This window comes from Rana temporaria, chromosome 6, assembly GCF_905171775.1.
Source record: "Rana temporaria chromosome 6, aRanTem1.1, whole genome shotgun sequence".
Lineage (NCBI taxonomy): Eukaryota > Metazoa > Chordata > Amphibia > Anura > Ranidae > Rana > Rana temporaria.
In genome coordinates this window covers 19,513,587-19,534,110 of record NC_053494.1, presented here as the reverse complement: position 1 = coordinate 19,534,110, position 20,524 = coordinate 19,513,587, and the positions used below count along the sequence as shown (strand labels likewise).

Genomic DNA, 20,524 nt, shown 5'->3' with positions numbered 1-20,524 from the left:
GTTCAAACCCCACATGTGAGGTATCGTCGCGTGCGTTAGAGCGTGCGCAACAATTCTAGCACTAGACCTCCCCTGTAACTCGAAAATAGTTACCTGTAAAAAATGTTAAAGCGACACCTATGGAGATTTTTAAGTACCGAAGTTTGGCGCCATTCCACGAGTGTGCGCAATTTTAAAGAGTGACATGTTAGGTATCTATTTACTCGGCGTAATATCATCTTTCACATTATACAAAAAAATTGGGCTAACTTTACTGTTTTGTTATTTTTTAATTCATGAAACATTTTTTTTTCCAAAAAAAAAGGCGTTTGAAAAATTATTGCGCAAATACCGTGCGAGGAAAAAAAGTGCAATGACCGCCATTTTATTCCCTAGGGCAGTGTTTCTCAACTCCAGTCCTCAAGGCGCCCCAACAGGTCATGTTTTCAGGATTTCCCTCTGATGAAACAGCGGTGCAAATTACTAAGGCAGTGAAACTGATCAAATCACCTGTGCAAAATAATGGAGAGCCTGAAAACATGACCTGTTGGGGCGCCTTGAGGACTGGAGTTGAGAAACACTGCCCTAGGGTGTCTGCTAAAAATATATATATATAACGTTTGGGGGTTCTGATTAATTTTCTAGCAAAAAAATTGTGATTTTTACATGGAGAGAAGTGCCAAAATAGGTCCGGTGGACAAGTGGTTAAAAGCTGATCTCCAAGAAAAGCAAATATGCTATAAATACAAGATCCATGTGTATTCCTCCTTGAATCTCGGTGAGCTTTGTGTATTTCTTCCAGATTTGTAGTAATCCAGTGTGAGGCTTCCCCTGTGTATAAAGACCGCTCACTGCTGCTCTCCCTCTCCTTGTGCCCAACAATACTGCTAAGATTGGCACACATGTGGCAATCCTATTGTAGCATGGTCCTTGGTGCAGAGCTCCCAGGGGAAAGAGAGGACAGTCCTTTCTCATCAGATAAACATCGGAGTTGTATCTGAAAATGTTGGATGTTGTAATTATATCGCCTATTGTAGCCACTTATCACTGCCGGAGTCTGCTCAGTCTGCGCACATGACCTTGAAGTAAGCTGCTCCACCGACCTTGGACTGTCTGTTTACCACCCACTGATTTACAGTGAGCGAGGATAGATTATCTTCAGTCGTTTAAAACGCGGTCAAAATAAAGCAAACCTTTACCAGTTCAATCTTTACAGAGAAAAAAAATATAAAAATTGTACATAACACCATATAAATGATCTCAGCATTGCCCTTTTCAAAAAAATAAATTGAATGCAGTGCAAATTTTAAATATAAAAACATATTTTTAAAGCAACTGTGGGCAGCCAGGACAATGTAAATGCAGCCCTCAAAATTTACACTCGCCTGCTCGCATTTTGCGAGTAAATTTTGAGGGCTGGCGAGTGTGGGCTGCCTGGGAGCAGGGGGGGGGGGCGAGCAAGGAGAGGAGCCGCCACCGCCGTCTGGTTGTTCAAAGCGCGGGGAACATAACCGCTTTCAATTCAATAGCTGTGTTCCCCACCGCACTGTCATATACAGCCCCTCCCCCTTGTCTGGGCACTTTGATAGACAGATCACCCATCCCAGGATTGGACGGGTTAACTGTCTATCAAAGTTTCCAGGACAAGGGGGGAGGGGCTGTATATGATGGCTGGCGGCGGGGAACACAACTATTGAATTGAAAGCTGTTATGTTCCCTGCGCTTTGAACAACCAAGCGGCAGCTCTGGCACCTCTCCTCTCACCCAGCACAGGCAGGCTGCTATGGGGACACTGGCTGCACTTGGGACACGTGCTGCATTGGTAGACATGGGCAGGCTGCATTTTTGGGCATGGATAAAGTTGTTGTTAATATTTTATTTTTATAACTTAATTCTGCATAAAACATTTAAGTGTCATTTCATGAGATAATTTATGAGGGCGTGTCTAGGGGCAGGATTAAGGGCGGGACATGGTAGGGGTTGGGCGGGGCAACTGGTGGCGAGTATGCCTTGAGGCCTGGCTAGTAGCTCAGGACTTGAAATTTTGAGCCCTGGTAAATTTATCCGTTTTTAATGTGTGTGTTTTTTTTTTACTTTCCAGAGCAACAAGAAGAAGAGGAAAGATCGCGTGCAGGATCTGATCGACATGGGCTACGGCTATGACGATTCCGACTCCTTCATTGACAACTCTGAGGCGGTAAGTAGTTTAGACTCGTTTGTACAAAAAAAACTTGCATAAAGATGACATCTATGCAGATAAAAAAAAAATAATTGTATCTCTGTATTAGTACATTACTACTATATTTTTATGTATTTACCAGTTGCTGTCTTGGTACAGCAGGGCTGGGGTGTGAATCAAGGAGCCAATTAATTGTTTTCTGACAAGAAGCATACAGAGGAGGAGAAGGCGGCTGAGGAGGAGAAGGCAGAGTGTCAGATGAGCTCCTGACTGTGCTGCTTCCCCCTTCACTGTCCAGTCACAGATTGGGGGTGGGTCCATGGTGACTAAGGATGAGCTGTGGCATGTTCGCATAGTACACGTGCAGAGCCCGCCAGGAAGTGTGCACAGCGCTGTGATTAGCGCAGCGCCGTGCACACTTCCTGGCGGGCTCTGCACGTGTAGTATGCGAACACGCCAGAGCTCATCCTTAATGGTGACCTGGGGTCAGAGAAATGGGTTTAACCACTTGAGATCCGCGCTATAGACAAAATACGTCCGCAGCGCGGCTCTCAAGTGCCAAGTGGCCGTTTAAACACGGCCTTTTATGTGCATTACCCGCGCGCGCCACTGGGTGGCGCGCGGCGGGTAAAAACTGTCCCGGCGCATCGCCGAAGACCCGATGCGTGTACCTGGCGGCCGCGATGTCCGCTGGGTACACGCGATCGTCGGTGACACGGCAGGTGACAGCAGGAACGTGGAGCTCTGTGTGTAAACACAGAGCTCCACGTGCTGTCAGAGGAGAGGAGACCGATCTGTGTCTCTTGTACATAGAGACACAGCATCGGTCACCTCGCCCAGTCACCCCCCTCCCCCCACACAGTTAGAACACGCCCAGGCTACACAGTTAACCCCTTCCTCACCCCCTAGTGTTAACCCCTTCCCTGCCAGTCACATTTATACAGTAATTAGTGCATTTTAATAGCACTGTTCGCTGTATAGATGTGAATGGCGTCAAATTTGTGTCAAAAGTGTCCGATACGTCCGCCGCAATATCCCAGTCCCAATAAAAATCGCAGATCGCCGCCATTACTAGTAAAAAAAAAAAATAATAAAAAAAATCATAATTCTGTTCCCCATTTTGTAGGCGCTATAACTTTTGCGCAAACCAGTCGCTTATTGCGTTTTTTTTTTTTTTTTTTTTTTTTTTAAAAAATAACTCGAAAAATACGTATCGGCCTTAACTGAGAAAAAAAAGAGTTTTTTTTAAAAAAAATTGGGATATTTATTATAGCAACAAGTAAAACAAAAATATATTTTTTTTAAATTGTCGCTCTTTTTTTGTTTATAGCGCAAAAAATAAAAACCGCAGAGGTGATCAAATACCACCAAAAGAAAGCTCTATTTGTGGGGAAAAAAGGACGCCAATTTTGTTTGGGAGTCATGTCGCACGACCGCGCAATTGTCAGTTAAAGCGACGCAGTGCCGGAAGCTGAAATTTTGCCTGGGAACGAAGGGGGTTTATGTGCCCAGTAAGCAAGTGGTTAAATAATGCTGGCCTCAGCCATCTAGTGGCAGTAAAAAAGTACGGCAAGGGATTGATCGGAATTTGTCAGCAAAAGTTTGTTTTAGTTGCATTATCATTTAATAAGCTATTTTTTTATACTAAGTGGAGAACATTAAAACCTAACTCCGTGTTTCATTTCATTTTAGCCACTTGCTGACCGCCTGCCCACAATGTATTGCAGATGGGCGGCCTGCACAGGCACAGTGACGTAACTGGTACTGATTGTACACAGCGGGAGTCTGTCAGCAGGTGCTTGCCAATGATTCATGGCCAGGACCTGCTGATCAGCTGTGTCCAGTCACGGCCCAGAGACCTGTGTTGACTATCAACACAGGGCTCTGTACAGAGGGAACGATCTTTCTTCTTCCTGCAAAGCAGGGATAAGCAGCAAAGAGATCTTTAGTATAAAGCAGCACATAAAGTGCACATTAACTTCTTGATCACCCTAGATAATAACCCCTTTCCAGCCAATGTCATTAGTACAGTGATAGTGTATAGTTGTATCCAGGGTTCGACAAACCCCGGGCGCCAGGTCGCTAATTCTAGTGGGGCCGCACAGCTGGGGTATCCTGTGTCTCGGTGCGCCCCCACCTCGCGATCGTGTCGGCCGGTAATTGATGCCGCAGCTTTGCGGCCCTCTGCAGGCCTATGCTTCCTTCTGTGATCTTTTGGGAAAAAATACACCTTTTTAATAAAAAAAATCCTCGCCTGTGATGCTTTGCTTTGTGGCAGGAATTCTACCCCCTGTCCACTATCAACTACCAGCAGCAGTTGGAAGATGAAGATGAGAAGCACCCCTCCAGTGGTTTCACTCCTTTCTGTGTCCACATCTGTATGAAAGAAGAAAATGGCATTCCCCTCAGGTCTAGTGAATATTCACACAAATTAGGGCTTAAAAATAGCTTTTTTTTTTTTTAAAGATATGTTATGTGATCCTCCCCAGAGATCTGCGTTACCAGAGATGCCACTAGGATTCCTTTGTCATTTGACAATTACTGTGGCTTTCTAATCACTCTCAGGGGAGTCCTATAAAGAAAAAAACAAGATGGATGAGAAAAGGAGATGCCGCAGCTATGGAAAACCTTGTTCTATAGAAAAATAAAAGGTTACCTTCTTTGAAACTAAAATTTTAATTTAATTTCGCAGTCTGTGACCATCTCCTTGAGCGTGCCCGCAGTCTGTGACCATCTCCTTGAGCGTGCCCGCAGTCTGTGACCATCTCCTTGAGCGTGCCCGCAGTCTGTGACCATCTCCTTGAGCGTGCCCGCAGTCTGTGACCATCTCCTTGAGCGTGCCCGCAGTCTGTGACCATCTCCTTGAGCGTGCCCGCAGTCTGTGACCATCTCCTTGAGCGTGCCCGCAGTCTGTGACCATCTCCTTGAGCGTGCCCGCAGTCTGTGACCATCTCCTTGAGCGTGCCCGCAGTCTGTGACCATCTCCTTGAGCGTGCCCGCAGTCTGTGACCATCTCCTTGAGCGTGCCCGCAGTCTGTGACCATCTCCTTGAGCGTGCCCGCAGTCTGTGACCATCTCCTTAAGCGTGCCCGCAGTCTGTGACCATCTCCTTGAGCGTGCCCGCAGTCTGTGACCATCTCCTTGAGCGTGCCCGCAGTCTGTGACCATCTCCTGGAGCGTGCCCGCAGTCTGTGACCATCTCTTGGAGCGTGCCAGCAGTCTGTGACCATCTCTTGGAGCGTGCCCACAGTCTCCTGGAATGTTCCTGCCACTAATACCAATGATGGGACACTATTCCTCCTGCTGACCACTAGTGCTTTTTCATTTTTTTACTTCCTCTGACCACCAAGTCTGAGGTATTGTATGCTCCCACTGGCCACAATTCAGCCCCCCTAATGCAGTTTTTCTCAACCTTTTTTCAGTCAAGGCACATTTTAAAATGATGCACAATCTCAAGGCACCCCCATTCTAAAATGTAAAAAAAACAATACACTAATAGTTTTACATAATACAGCATCATCCATACACGTGGGACACCCAACGTTAGAGGTGATTTATTCTTGTTTTTCTCCCTCACTCAGCTAATGTGACCCCCCCAGTGCTGACGGAGAGGGGGAGGGGAGGGGCAAACGATTATACGGTGTAGGCGCCCTATGCCCTCCTTATCAACCAATGATATAATTGGTTGTTAATACAGTGGCAGCAGCGGCTGGAAGGTTGTAAGGGTGCACAATGAAAAACTGTGACTGTGTTTTTAAAAGGCAGACTTGATCCACCCACTGACTTGTATAACATTTTTGGGCAATTTTTAGGCATTTTACTAAGGAGCCCCTGAAGAAACCTCAGGGCACCCTGGTTGAAAAAGGCTGTCCTAAAGTCTGCAAGACGGTAAACTGGCCCTTCCTTTTAGAATGTTTGGAGACCTCTGCTCTAGTTTATCAAAGCAAACTAGCAAGTGTCCTGAAGTACATACCTCTACAGTAGATTTCTGGAAGGGTCCCTAAATTTGAAGTGCAATACACCAGTGCCATAGAAAGCACAGAATAAGGTTTTGATGTGGAGTAGTACTGTGTCTAATTGCTTGTCTTTTCCTCTCCGTAGTACGATGAACTTGTCCCTGCATCGCTGAACACCAAGTATGGCGGATTTTACATCAATTCTGGAACACTGCAGTTCAGACAAGCTTCTGATTCAGAGGATGAATTTGTCAAAGAGAAGAAAAATAAATCCCCCAAGGTGCGTTCATCCTCTTCAGTTTCCTTCTTTTTGACAGTGTAAAAAGTATTTTACTGTAGCAGATCTTATGTAGTGTGGAAACGCTGGTCTGGGGGTTTGAAAGTCATTAGTAATCCATAACCATTCAGTTCTGACAGCTGTGCTATTGCATGATCAGAAATTGCCACCAAGACCCCCCCCCCCCCCCCATGCCAGGATCTCCGCACCAAAGGTTGCCAGTAACAGGTCTCCCTGCACTTGAAATGAATGTAGGTAAAATTCTAAGGGGCAGATTCACGTACAGCCGCGCAATTTTGTGCGGGCGTAACGTATCTGATTTACGTTACGCCTCCGCAACTTACACGGGCAAGTGCTGTATTTTTAAAGCACTTGCTCCGTAAGTTGCGGCGGTGTAGCGTAAATCACCCGGCGGAATTCAAATATGGCGGGTAGGGGGCGTGTATCATTTAAATTAAGCGCGTCCCCGCGCCGAACGAACTGCGCATGCGCCGTCCATAAAATATCCCAGTGTGCATTGCTCCAAATGATGTCGCAAGGACGTCATTGGTTTCGACGTGAACGTAAATGCCGTCCAGCCCCATTCACGGACGACTTACGCAAACGACGTAACTTTTTCAAATTTCGAAACGGGAACGACGGCCATACTTAACATTGGCTGCACCTCAGGGGCAACTTTACGCCGGGAAAAGCCTAACGTAAACGTCGTAACTTTACTGCGTTGGCCGCGCATACAATCGGGAATTCGCGTATCTAGCTAATTTGCATACTCGACGCGGAATTCGACGGAAGCGCCACCTAGCGGTCAAAAAATGCAGTTTAGATCCGACGGCGTAAGAGACTTACGCCTGTCGGATCTTAGGGATATATATGCGTAACTGATTCTAAGAATCAGTCGCATAGATACGACGGCGCAACGCAGATACGACGGCGCAACGCAGAGATACGACGGCGTATCTGGAGATACGCCGTCGTATCTCCGTTGTGAATCTGGGCCTTAGTTTTTATACCTAAAATCTGTCGGGTGAAAAGTGCTCTTACTGTGCGTTCGCACAGTAACTTCTAAGTCTGCGAATCGAAAGTCTGGAATTTCTGATCAGCAAAGTTGCACCACTTCCTGTAGGGTCAAGGCTTGCATGTTGCATCCTCCTTCCTACGCCATTGGAACATCAATGTGACCGGCTACCTCACTGGTTGGTTATCTCTGACACTACCAGGAAGTACCAAAGCCTTGTCAATCAGACTAGCCCTTCAGCCATAGTATAGGTGACTTGGAGCCTGTTACATTTTTAACACCACAATGGACCAGTGTGAAGACATGCATAGAATTTAAAGGGATCCATTTTTCTTGCGCTAAAGGTGCCGATAATAGCTGACAAACTTAAATTCATTTAAAGTGGAGTTCTACCCATAAATATAACATTACATCAGTAGTTTTAAAAAAATGTCATTAGTCCTTTATGAAAATATTTTTTTTTTTAGATGCCTTCAAAGTGTTGTTGCTAGGCAGAATAGTTAATCTTCACACTTCCTGCACCTAGGTGCTTAATGCTTCCTAACCTACACTGCACAGACTCCTGGGAATGTAGTGGGTGTAACTTTCCAGGAGTCTGTGCACTCCCCAGTCTCAAAGAATCATGTGACTTGGACAGCACAGGTGCTGAAACCTGATTTGACACTGCTTGTGCAGCACTGAGCATGTGCGAGATCTGCAAGGCTGAAATCCAGGAAGTCATACAGTCTGGCTTCATGATGCCCACACTTAAGATGGCCCCAGTCAATTTCTATTTTATAAAGTGTCTAAATGCTGTAACAACCTAACTAAACGGACCTTAGTTTACAGACTAACTTTACTAGAATACATTAAGCTTGTGTATTACAGGGGTATTTATATATAAAAAGTGAAATTGTGGCCGGAACTCCGCTTTAAATTCATGATATTAATTAAAAATTCTAATTTTTAATACAATTTTATATATAAAAAATATCTATTTTTGGTTTGGGTTTTGGCCACGTGCATCCTGGATCTTCGATTTTGGCGGCAAAATTTCCATTTGGTGCACCACTAGTTACAACCCCTGTCAAATAATTTTTATTTTTTGGCCATCTGTCCCATTTTGGAAAAATTTCCTTCCTGTCCTATAGCCGAATAGGAAGCGAGAGGAAATCCCTGCAAATTAAAGTGTCCCCATGCACGCGCTCGCCGATTGGCTCCCGCTGTGTGCTGGGAGCCGAGTGTTCCCAGCACACAACGGGGGGGGGGGGGGGGGGCGGGGTGTGACGGAATGCCCGTCTTTTGCCCGTGAATGCCGGGCCGAAAGTGGGTGCAAATACCTGTCTTTAGACGGGTATCTGCACCCCCCTCCCCCCTGAAAGGTGTCAAATGTGACACCGGAGGGGGGGAGGGTTCCGATCAGCGGGACTTCACTTTAGGGTGGAGAACCGCTTTAATGATCATGGTAATCGGGACAAATGGAGAGGGCACAGACCGCAATAAAAGCTAACGCTGGCCATACAGTATACAATTTTCTTGTCCAACTTTCCTTTAGATTTACCAAAACCATATAATGTAAGGTCAGACCTAAACACTTTGGCCCGGATTCACAAAGCGCTTACACCGACGTATCTCGAGATACGCCGCGTAAGTGTAACTGTGCGCCATTGTATCTATGTGCCGTGCCCACAATCTGAGATACGCCTAAAAATAGGCTTCCTACGACCGACGTAACTTGCCTACGCCGTCGTATCGAGGGCGCATATTTACTCTGGGCGCATTTGCCGCTCCCATTGATTTTCTATGCAAATGAGGGAGATACGCCAATTCACGAACGTACTTGCGCCTGGCTCATAATATACACGGTTTGCGTAAGTCGTACGTCCGACGTAAAGTTATTCCCCATATAGGAGGCGCAACTCATGCAAAGGTATGGACCAGGGAACACAGCCGTCGTATTTTACGTCGTTTACGTAGTACGTGAGTATGGCTAGGCGTAGGTTACGTTCACGTCGTAGGCAGTGATTCGACGTATCTTAGGCAGTTGTTTCGACGTGATTCTGAGCATGCGCACTGGGATGCGGCCACGGGACGTTCGTTTTAAGTACTTCTATGACGCTTGGCCCATCATTTGCATGGGGTCACGCCTCATTAGCATGGCTCACGCCCACTTCCACCTACGCTGGCTTACGCCGAGGAAACCCAGCGCAGATTTCAGAGCGAGTGCTTTGTGAATACTGTGCTTGCCTCTCTGCGCTGCGTCGGCGTAGCGTATATTCGATACGCTACGCCGGCATAAATATGCGCCGATGTATGTAACCAGGCAGGCCCTTGCACTACATAGTTGAAGGTAAATCTAAGGAAATATGAATGAGAAAATGGTATATGGCCAGCTTTAGGGGTTCTAATATATTTCCACTCTATAAAAAACTTAAAAAAAATAAATAAAAGTTTTTGCCTTTTTAGTTATTCTTTAAAGCAGTTGGTAGTACATACTTGTGATCAACAGCATCCAAATCCTCCATATCCTTCTCATTACAGATATATCACTGTATATAATTACTGTGCCATCACTTATCAGGTTTCTTGTATATGTGCCTTAATATATAAAGAGTGCCTTCCTGTAATTAAGTCTGATCTAATACCTAATTTATCATGCAGAAAATGAAGGAGAGGGGAGACAAAATTAAGAAGAAAAAGAGAGAAGAAGAGAAAAAGGGAAGGAAGAATAAACACCCAAAGCCAGGGTAAGATTGTGTACATAAATGTAATATTAAATCTTCAACGTTTAGCCATAGATTTTAAAGTGATTGTTATTTAATAAAAAATAAAATAAACTTTACAAACATGTTATACTTGCCTACTCCTACTACTAAGACCCCATTCACACCTGAGCGACAGCCGCGTTCGGCGGTAGCGGCGTATTTTGCCGCGGGTGTGAAACTTTCAATATTTTTTTTTTTTTTTTTCAAAAGTCTTCCCATTGCTGTCAATGGGAAAACACCACTGTCGCCTGAAAAAAAGGATCCGGGACTTTTTTCAGGCGACAGGCGTTCGGCGTCTATGAGATGTGAACCATCTCCATAGACAGCAATGGGAATTCTCCCCTCTAGCGGCAGAAGCGTCCGGCGTTTTGTCGCTCAGGTGTGAATGCAGCCTTAGGGTTTTGCACAGAGCGGCCCCAATCCTCCTCCTCTGGGTTGTCCTGGCGGTGCTCCTGGCTCCTCCCCTTTAATCGGGTGCCCCCCAAGGAGTGATGCTTTCCCTGGGGACACCCGTGTGGGCGCACTGCCTAGTCCTGCTGCTGTGTCCACAGCTCCACCCTCCTGGTCCCAGGGAATTTGATAGACAGTTTACCCGCCCAATCCCGGGACGTGTGACGTGAATCAAAGTTCTCTGGTCAGGGTGGCGGGGCTGTATGTGTCGCTGAGCGGCGGGAACACGGCAATTGAAATCAAAGATGTTCCAGTGATGTCCCTCGGCGCTCTTATCATCCGGCCCGGCAAGGGGTTGGGTGGGGCAACTGGTGGCGAGTAACCCTTGAGGCCTGGCTAGTAGCTCAAGACTTTTTCAGGCGGTACAGCGCTAAAAATAGCGCTGCTATACCGCCTGAAAAACTCCTGCACTGCCTACTCAATGTGAAAGCCTGAGGGCTTTCACACTGAGGCGATGCGCTGGCGGGAGAGAAAAAAATCTCCTGCCAGCAGCATCTTTGGAGCGGTGAGAGGATCGGCGTGTATACCACTCCTTCGCATTTAAAACAATGGGAAACCGCGGCAATACCGCCCGCAATGCGCCTCTGCAGAGGCGCATTGCGGGCGGTATTAACCCTTTATCGGCTGCTAGCAGGGGTTAATACTGCACCGCTAGCGGCCGAATCCCGCGGCAAATCCAACGGTATAGCGCCGCTATTTTTAGTGCCACTATACCGCCACCGCGCCTCCTGCTTCAGTGTGAAAGGGGCCTTAAAATGTTGACTTGACTTGAAATTTTGAGCCCTGGTCTATGGCCATTTGAAACCTTGTAGGGGTGTTCTGGCTTTCTGATTATTGCTGTAATTTTCATAAATTCATCTCTTTATATAATATCTGTCTGAATACTTCTTGGCTATGACAAAGGTAACCATCCCACCCAACAAGTACAACAAGGTTCAGTAGCTTCTCCTTCTTGGAGAGTATGAACATCTTCTTCAGGTACAGGGTCTGCCCCAACTCTGACATCGTTACAATACAGAGAATATTGAGGAACTTTTCTAGCATTCTATATTACAGATTTGTCATTCATGATCACCAAGCTTTGCATCTGGTTTAGTTTCACAGCTCTAAATGGCGTGAAGGATAAAAAGAAGAAGAAACCACCACCACCTGTCACTGATGTGTCGGAGATGCTGGCCAGGTTTCGGCAGGAGAAGGAAGCAGAAAAAAAGAAATTGATGGTCACTACCATATGCACGACGCCAAAGGTTTCCTCCATGTCTTCAACGCCAGTGCTGCCTCCTCCTCCACCGCGAGAGGCTGAGCCGGCTCCAGACCCGCTACTTTCCACCATAGTGACAGAGACTGAGCTCCTCCAAGCAGCCAGCGCCCTTGATGCACTGAGCGATAAAGACTTGGATAACTTGCTTGGTCCTCCACCAGAGAAAGGAGCTGGGGGTTCGGTGATTGCACCTTCAGAAGAGTTTAAGAAACCGCCGTCTATGCCTGAGGGCCTGCCAATATCTCTAGAAGTGAAGATTAAAGAGCTGACATTGGTATGCACTGTCCACATTTACCTGAAAGTAATTTTTTATTAGAATATTTCTTTTTTACTCACTCTCTCTCTCGCTCTCTCCTTCGCTCTCTCTCTCATTCACTCTCTCCTTTGCTCTCTCTCTCGTTCTCTCTCTCGTTCGCTCTCTCTATCTCGTTCTCTATCTCGTTCTCTATCTCGTTCTCTCTCTCGTTCGCTCTCTCTATCTCGTTCTCTATCTCGTTCTCTCTCTCTCGTTCTCTCTCTCTCGTTCTCTCTCTCTCGTTCTCTCTCTCTCGTTCTCTCTCTCGCTCTCTCTCTCTCGTTCGCTCTCACTCTCGTTCGCTCTCACTCTCGTTCGCTCTCACTCTCTCTCGTTCGCTCTCACTCTCTCTCGTTCGCTCTCTCTCTCGTTCGCTCTCTCTCTCGTTCGCTCTCTCTCTCGTTCGCTCTCTCTCTCTCTCGTTCGCTCTCTCTCTCGTTCGCTCTCTCTCTCGTTCTCTCTCTCTCTCGTTCCCTCTCTCTCTCGTTCTCTCTCTCTCTCGTTCTCTCTCTCTCTCGTTCTCTCTCTCTCTCTCGTTTTCTCGCTCTCTCTCTCTCGCGCGCTCTCTCTCTCGTTCTCTCGTTCTCTCTCTCGTTCTCTCGTTCTCTCTCTCGCTCTCTCTCGTTCTCTCTCTCGCTCTCTCTCGTTCTCTCTCTCGCTCTCTCTCTCGTTCTCTCGCTCTCTCTCGTTCTCTCTCTCTCGTTCCCTCTCTTGTTCTCTCTCTCTCGTTCCCGCTCTCGCTCTCTCTCTCGCTCTCTCTCTCGCTCTCTCTCTCGTTCTCTCTCGCTCTCTCTCGTTCTCTCTCGCTCTCTCTCGTTCGCTCGTGTTCTCTCTCGTTCGCTCGTGTTCTCTCTCGTTCTCTCGTGTTCTCTCTCGTTCTCTCGTGTTCTCTCTCGTTCTCTCGTGTTCTCTCTCGTTCTCTCGTGTTCTCTCTCGTTCTCTCGTGTTCTCTCTCGTGTTCTCTCTCGTTCTCTCGTGTTCTCTCTCTCTCTCTCTCTCTCTCTCTCTCTCTCTCTCTCTCTCGTTCTCCTTCTCTTTCTCCTTCTCTTTCTCTTTCTCTTTCTCTCTCTCTCTCTCTCTCTCTCTCTCTCTCTCTCTCTCTCTCTCTCTCTCTTTCTCTCTTTCTCGTTCTCTCTCTCTCTCTCTCTCTCGTTCTCTCTCGTTCTCTTGTTCTCTCTCGTTCTCTCTCGTTCTCTCTCTCTCTCTCTCTCGTTCTCTCTCGTTCTCTCTCGTTCTCTTGTTCTCTCTCGTTCTCTTGTTCTCTCTCGTTCTCTCTCTCTCTCTCTCTCTCTCTCTCTCTCTCTCTCTCTCTCTCTCTCTCTCTCTCTCTCTCTCTCTCTTTCTCTCTCTCTCTCTCTCTCTCTCTCTCTCTCTCTCTCTCTCTCTCTCTCGTTCTCTCTCTCGTTCTCTCGTTCTTTCGTTCTCTCGTTCTCGTTCTCTCTCTCTCTCTCTCTCTCTCTCTCTCTCTCTCTCCTTCTCTCTTTCTCGTTCTCTCTCGTTCTCTCTCTCTCTCTCTCTCTCTCTCTCTCTCTCTCTCTCTCTCTCTCCTTCTCTCTTTCTCGTTCTCTTGTTCTCTCTCGTTCTCTTGTTCTCTCTCGTTCTCTCTCGTTCTCTCTCTCGTTCTCTCTCTCTCTCTCTCTCTCTCTCCTTCTCTCGTTCTCTCTCTCTCTCTCTCTCTCTCTCTCTCTCTCTCTCTCTCTCTCTCGTTCTCTCGTTCTCTCGTTCTCTCTCTCTCTCGTTCTCTCTCGTTCTCTTGTTCTCTCTCGTTCTCTCTCTCCTCGTATTTGAACTTTTAGATTTAAGTAGAGCTTGATGGAAATGTTTGTTGAATTATTCAGTTCTAAGCCATTGCTGCTAATCTTGTTTCAGGCTGTGCGCGGGTCAGAGGGCGACAAGAAAACAATCTTGTTTACCGGGAAAATGAATAGTGCTCTTTTGGAGTGAGTATCATCTTCAGTCCTCATGTTAATGGATTTCTCACCTCATCTGTTCTAATGATTGGATGAGTCCGCAAACCTGATAATATTTTGTCGGCTCTTTGGGGGAACACCGGAAACCAGTGTGCTTCTATCAGAATTTTATTGAAGTCACCTTATCTGCAAGCAATGTTTCAGGGCCACGCAGGGTCCCATTCATTAATGCGATGGCTGCTGGAGACCCCTATCGCAAACGTGAATACTTCAGTAAAGTCTGTAGGAAAAACCCCAGCGTGCTGGTGACAAATGCAGTTTCTGTGCCTGTGCCAACCCTCACGCCACTTGTCTGAGGTTTATTCACACTATTTTGTGGAACTGGGTCATGCAGATTACTGGTCTGTCCCGTGAGAACAAAGACAGCAATAAAATATATACTAGAGTGGTGAATGATTTAAAGCGAATTTAACCCTTTTTTTTTGGGCTAATTAACACACGTTATACTTATTCAATAGTTTTGCACAGAGCAGACCCGATCCTCCTCTCCTTGGGTCATCCACTGGTGCTCCTGGCTCTGCCCCCCCCCCCACACACACACACTGATTGCCCACCATAGCAAACCACTTGCTATGGAGGCACTGGTGCAGGCTCACTCTCGAGCTGGCTCTGTTTGTCCATTGAAACACACAGCGGGGCTCGGTCCCGTCCCTGCTCTCTCCTTACTGGCTGTGATTGGTAGCAGCAGGAGCCAAGGATTCCCACTGCTGTCTCTGAGCCTATGAGATGGGAGACGGCCTTTGCTTTCATGAACTTCGCTGGATCAAGATCAGGCTCAGGTAAGTAAATCTTTGGGGGGGGGGGGGGGGCTGCTCTTAGGTTTTTGCCTTTTTTGAAGAGGAAGTAAACCCATGTGTAAAAAACAAATAAAAAATAAAAAGTCACCTGCAAGACAAAGACATAATGAGCTAGTTTGCACAGCATACCAGCTCGTTATGTAATACTCACCTCAGATCGAAGCCCCCGCAGCCGCCCTCGTTCACCGCTCGGCGACATCTCTCCCAGGTGTTACTTCCGGGTATCGCAGCTCCATCGCTGTTATTGGCCGGAGCCGCGATGACGTCACTCCCGCGCCACCAGTCACGGCACGGCCTCCATTAGGAACGGCACGATCGCCATTGCTGAAGTTCCCCTGCGCCATTGTCTACGGTGCATGCGCCGTAGACACCGGCGACCATGATTTTTGTAAATGTCTCCTAAACCGTGGAGGTTTAGGAGATATTGCAAGCACCTACAGGTAAGCCTTAATCTAGGCTTACCTGTAGGTTAAAGTGGTTGTAAAGGTTTGCAACCACTTTAACCACCTCATGTACATTTACGTCGGCAGAATGGCACGGACAGGCACAATCACGTACCTGTACGTCCTCTGCTAGACGTGGGTGGGGGGTCCGATCGGGACCCCCCCGGTACATGCGGAGGTCGGGTCCGCTCGGGGAGCGATCCGGGAAGACGGCGCGGCTATTTGTTTTTAGCCGCTCCATCGCGATCGCTCCCCGGAGCTGAAGAACGGGGAGAGCCGTATGTAAACACGGCTTCCCCGTGCTTCACTGTGGCGGCGCATCGATCGAGTGATCCCTTATATAGGGAAGACTCGATCGATGGTGTCAGTTCTACAGCCACACCCCCCTACACTAGTAAACACACACTAGGTGATCCCTAAATGTTACAGCGCCCCCTGTGTTTAACTCCCAAACTGCAACTGTCATTTTCACAATAAAGAATGCAATTTAAATGCATTTTTTGCTGTGAAAATGACAATGGTCCCAAAAATGTGTCAAAATTGTCTGAAGTGTCCGCCATAATGTCGCAGTCACGAAAAAAATCGCTGATCGCCGCCATTACTAGTAAAAAAAATAAAAATGCAAAAAAACTATCCCCTATTTTGTAAACGCTATAAATTTTGCGCAAACCAACCGATAAACGATTATTGCGATTTTTTTTTTTTTTTTTTTTTACCAAAAATAGGTAGAAGAATACGTATCGGCCTAAACTGAGGGAAATTTTTTTTTTTTTTATATATGTTTTTGGGGGATATTTATTACAGCAAAAAGTAAAAAATATTGCATTTTTTTTAAAATTGTCGCTCTATTTTTGTTTATAGCGCAAAAAATAAAAACCGCAGAGGTGATCAAATACCACCAAAAGAAAGCTCTATTTGTGGGGAAAAAGGGACGCCAATTTTGTTTGGGAGCCACGTCGCACGACCGCGCAATTGTCTGTTAAAGCGACGCAGTCCCGAACTGTAAAAACCCCTTGGGTCTTTAGCCAGCATATTGGTCCGGGGCTTAAGTGGTTAAAGGCCAAGTTCACCTTTTGTAACATGTTGCATGTCACACCCATGTTCTGGGTGTAACATGTTACGAACAGACTGTCTCCTGCACCTCCCCGATTCCCTGATCTGACACTTAGCGGAGATCTTACCCCCTCGCTAGCTGTCACAATTTAAAAAATAAAAATGCAGAGCGAGGCTTTGCCTTTCCAGCCGCGTCTATCATTCACAGTGTCCTTTTTGAATGGAAGGTAGTTTTATTGAAAACTACAAGCCAACAGTTCATTCTCTCATACTTGTACAAGCCAATTTTTTTTTTTTTTACCTGTAGAATTTTTTTATTTTATTTTTTATTAAAAAGCGACCTTATGCTTTAATACATTAAACATTATGGTATAAAACCTTAAGGCTTTACAACCACTTTAAAACCGATGCCAGGTTTTCATTGCTGTCCTTCTCTTCTTTATTTTTTTTCCCCCAATCTTGTCACTGTGACAGGAAGTCTATCCAATGGAATAGGAAGCAATACAAAACTGATTGCTAATTACCCTTCCCTTCTTTTCTGTCTTCTCTTTTCATTAGATATAACAAATTTGCCCTCTTTTGTCTTCGTAGCATATACCTGTTGTCTCGGGACCTCAGCCCTGCTCATCGCTCTGCGGTCTTTACCCACCTGTCATATGTCCTCCCCTGCAGTAAAGACACACTTGTGAAATGGGCCAGCCGCCTCTACCTACATAAACAGGTAACTACCACCATCATTAACCACCCAGTCAGAGTGGCAGAATTTTGGAAAACCTATCACCGCAAGCTGAACGTTTTCTTGTGCCAATATGCATATTTCTTTGCAAGTTTAGTAATCTAGTTAATTTTGGAATTTTGCCTTTTACTATGCGAATTGACTAAAACCTGTCATATATATATATATATATATATATATATATATATATATATATATATATATATATATTAGGGCTGTTACTGATCAAAATGTTTCTGTTCGATTAATCGTTTTTTTTTTTTTTTGTTATCGACTAATTTCGATTAATTATAACGCACATACAGATCCAACTACTTTTAGCTGATCTCCTTGCAGGCTGATTCCCAGTGCAGCTACCAACCACTGGAAAAATGGATAGCAGGATACAAAAACACACAAAGGCAGCACTCAATGGGAATAGCATTAAAACTTTTATAGTCTTCAAGTAGGTAACCAAATAAATATTGCACTGGAGATAAAATCGATGTAGCTACATAAACTGTAAAAATGGTGCGAGTAATACCAAACGGTACCAAAAGCAGTCATAAAAACATGTAGCTAAGTATGATACTGGTATAAAAATGTGTACAACGATACCACTGCTGAATCCAGATGAGGAGAGGTTAAGATCAGTCCGTCGGCATGTAGATGTCCCGTGAAGGGAACTATCACAACTCCCAGTGGATGGCTGTAGAATCCCAGGTTGATAGAGGGCAGTGATAGAGGGAAGTGTAACAGCCCTTGCTTGTGGCCGATAGTAAGGTTCAGCCGGCATGCAGATGGACATGGCAAGCCCAGCCGGTGTCCGTGACGTTACTGGATCTCCGACGGAACTCCCTGAAGGCCCAGAAGCCGGCGGAGAGGTGAGTACCAATCAAAAGAATTTTAATCGATCAAAAAGATTTTGATCGATCAAAAAAATTAAAGATTAATCGATTAATTAAAAGTTAATTTGCACAGCCCTAATATATATATATATATAAATGTATTCTTGGCTGGCTGTAAAGTAGCGTTTGTTCATAAAGTAATATAGGAGTGAACAGTATTTTTCTATTTATCTCAGGGCCTCTAATCTTGCTTAAAAAATGACAGCTTGTCGTAGATCCAGACCGTTATAAATAGCAATTTAAGAATATTTGTTACAGTACCGTCATTTTGGATATAATATACATATACGGTATAAAATGTAATAAATATATAGTGATGAATGGCAGTCAGTACAGTAATGGGCTGATTTGCAGCATACTGCACTGCGGTAATGCTTGCACTGTACCACTCATTGAGGCACCAGTTTAAATGATGCACAAGAACATTGCTCATGCCGTTTTCATTGCAACGCAAATTGTATTTGCCTTTAGAGTGCCATTCAAAATAAATGGCAGCACACATACAGATCACACTGCAGTAAAATGTATGGTACTGATCTTATGACTGCAGAATGGTCAGAACAGTCTGATACATTTCTCCAGGCAGGGCAAGTCTCTAAATGTAAGTAAATCTAAAGAGACTGGGGGGTGTAGAGGTGGAGAAAGTCCCAGACAATTGGTACAAATGATTATAAACTTATTTTTACAATCTGAAATCTTTCCAGTATTTGACATTTCTCTCTCTTTTTTATTTTTTTAGCAGGGGGGTCGGTTGCAAGAGCCGCTACGGAAGCTGAAGGAAGCTGTATTGAAGGCAATGCCAGAACATATCAGCAAGTACAACAAAGAGTTTAAAATATACAACGAAGCAAAATATGCCAAGTAAGAAATCGGTACACAGATGTGACAGGTTCTCTTTACAGAAACCGCAGAAACATAAATAGATCCTCTATCCTTCCACTGTGTCCTGCCCAGTGCACATGGAGGACAAACCTCCCATCTCCTGCTCTGCTCATACCCGCGTCCAAGGGCATAATGATCCTAGAAAAGCTCAAGGCTAAAACAATCCTGGGCAGCTTTTTTTTTTTTTTGTGAAAAGTATTTTAGTATTGAAGCCTTCCGTATTTAAAGTGTTACTAAACCCATAAGCCTGCATTCCTACTATATCTGGTCTCCTGCAGTACACAGAACATGCAATTATTTTAGTAAATATAAACTGCTAAATACCTTTTCTCATTAGCAGTATATAGCAGTCTTGTTACTTCTATAAGTGTCCGGCCGAGCTTGTAGGTGGTGTTTTCACTCTCCTTTTAACTGTCTTATGAGGCTGCAGAACCCCTGATCCTGTGTCTGGACAGTGCTGTGCTGAATACAGGCACCCCCCCAAAAAACCTAGCAATACACACCAAACTGAGCATGTGCAGAGTGCCCCCAAGGCTCTGTTCTATCAGGAGGTAGTTTGGGGACAGTGGAAGAAGGAGGATCAGAGAAGACAAGTTTAAACAGCCTTTTTTCACAATGTGCAGGTTTTTCCCATTGGGTTACACGGCGAGTATAACAAGCATGCTTTACTGCATATACAAGATTTTACTTATTTTACGGTTGTGGGTTTAGTAACACTATAATTTTTGCTAAAGGTATTTTTTATTTATTTTTTATATCCTATGGGATTTCCAGAGGTGAAGTCCATTCATTTTTGGTTCAGCCTGTAGGTGCCACTGGTGGGTTTTTTGAATGTTTTTATTTATTTTATTTTGATACAGGTACAATTTACGCAGCACTTTACATATTATACATTCACATCAGTCCCTGCCCTCAAGGAGCTTACAATCTAAGGTCCTTAACTCGCATTCATACATACACATACTAGGACCAATTTAGACAGGAGCCAATTAACCTACCAGCATGTCTTTGGAGTGTGGGAGGAAACCAGAATTCTCAGAGGAAACCTACGCAGACACAGGGAGAACAGTTCTTTTAAGTAGTTGTAAACCTTATCAATCCGATAGACTTTTTTTAAATGGATAAACTTGAACAATTCAGTGTTCCATATGCATAATATAAAAAATAAATATAAAATTGCGTATACATCTGTTTTCTGCTGCAAAAGGGCAGGTCACGTGATCGCTTTTCCTTCCATGGGGATTCACTGACCCCTACGGGTGAGCGTGTGTACATCGGGGCATGCATCCTTGCCAAAAGTGCCGCTTGCCGCCAAGCGTCTGCGTTTCTAAGGTAGTGGAACACAATCACACATCGAGCGGCAGTACATCACTTTCGTCATGCCTGGTTTGCTAACCTTATTTACTACGGCGGAGGGATGGGCTGGGGCATAGCTTTACACTGACCATGGAAAATGCAGGCATGCTGTGCATTTGCACAGTGTGTTTATATCCAACAAAGGGAGGACAGAGGACATAAACTTGCTAGCGTGGATTGGATAGCATGGTCTGTTAAGCATGGATACTTTCTGAAAGCGCACCAAAACTCCTGCATTCAGAGT

General features: G+C 45.3%; 1 protein-coding gene across 4 annotated transcripts in view; it reads left to right on the top strand.

Annotated features, from left to right (window-relative positions):
• UBN1 (ubinuclein 1) overlaps positions 1–20,524 on the top strand; it is a 53,753-nt gene that overhangs the window by 17,130 nt on the left and 16,099 nt on the right. For all 4 annotated transcript variants that reach the window (XM_040356397.1, XM_040356394.1, XM_040356398.1 and 1 more), the window contains 7 exons: positions 2,081–2,176; positions 6,260–6,394; positions 10,047–10,132; positions 11,697–12,135; positions 14,026–14,096; positions 17,011–17,140; positions 18,782–18,903. In XM_040356397.1, coding sequence (XP_040212331.1) covers positions 2,081–2,176; positions 6,260–6,394; positions 10,047–10,132; positions 11,697–12,135; positions 14,026–14,096; positions 17,011–17,140; positions 18,782–18,903 — 1,079 coding nt within the window. The remainder of the gene's footprint in view (positions 1–2,080; positions 2,177–6,259; positions 6,395–10,046; positions 10,133–11,696; positions 12,136–14,025; positions 14,097–17,010; positions 17,141–18,781; positions 18,904–20,524) is intronic.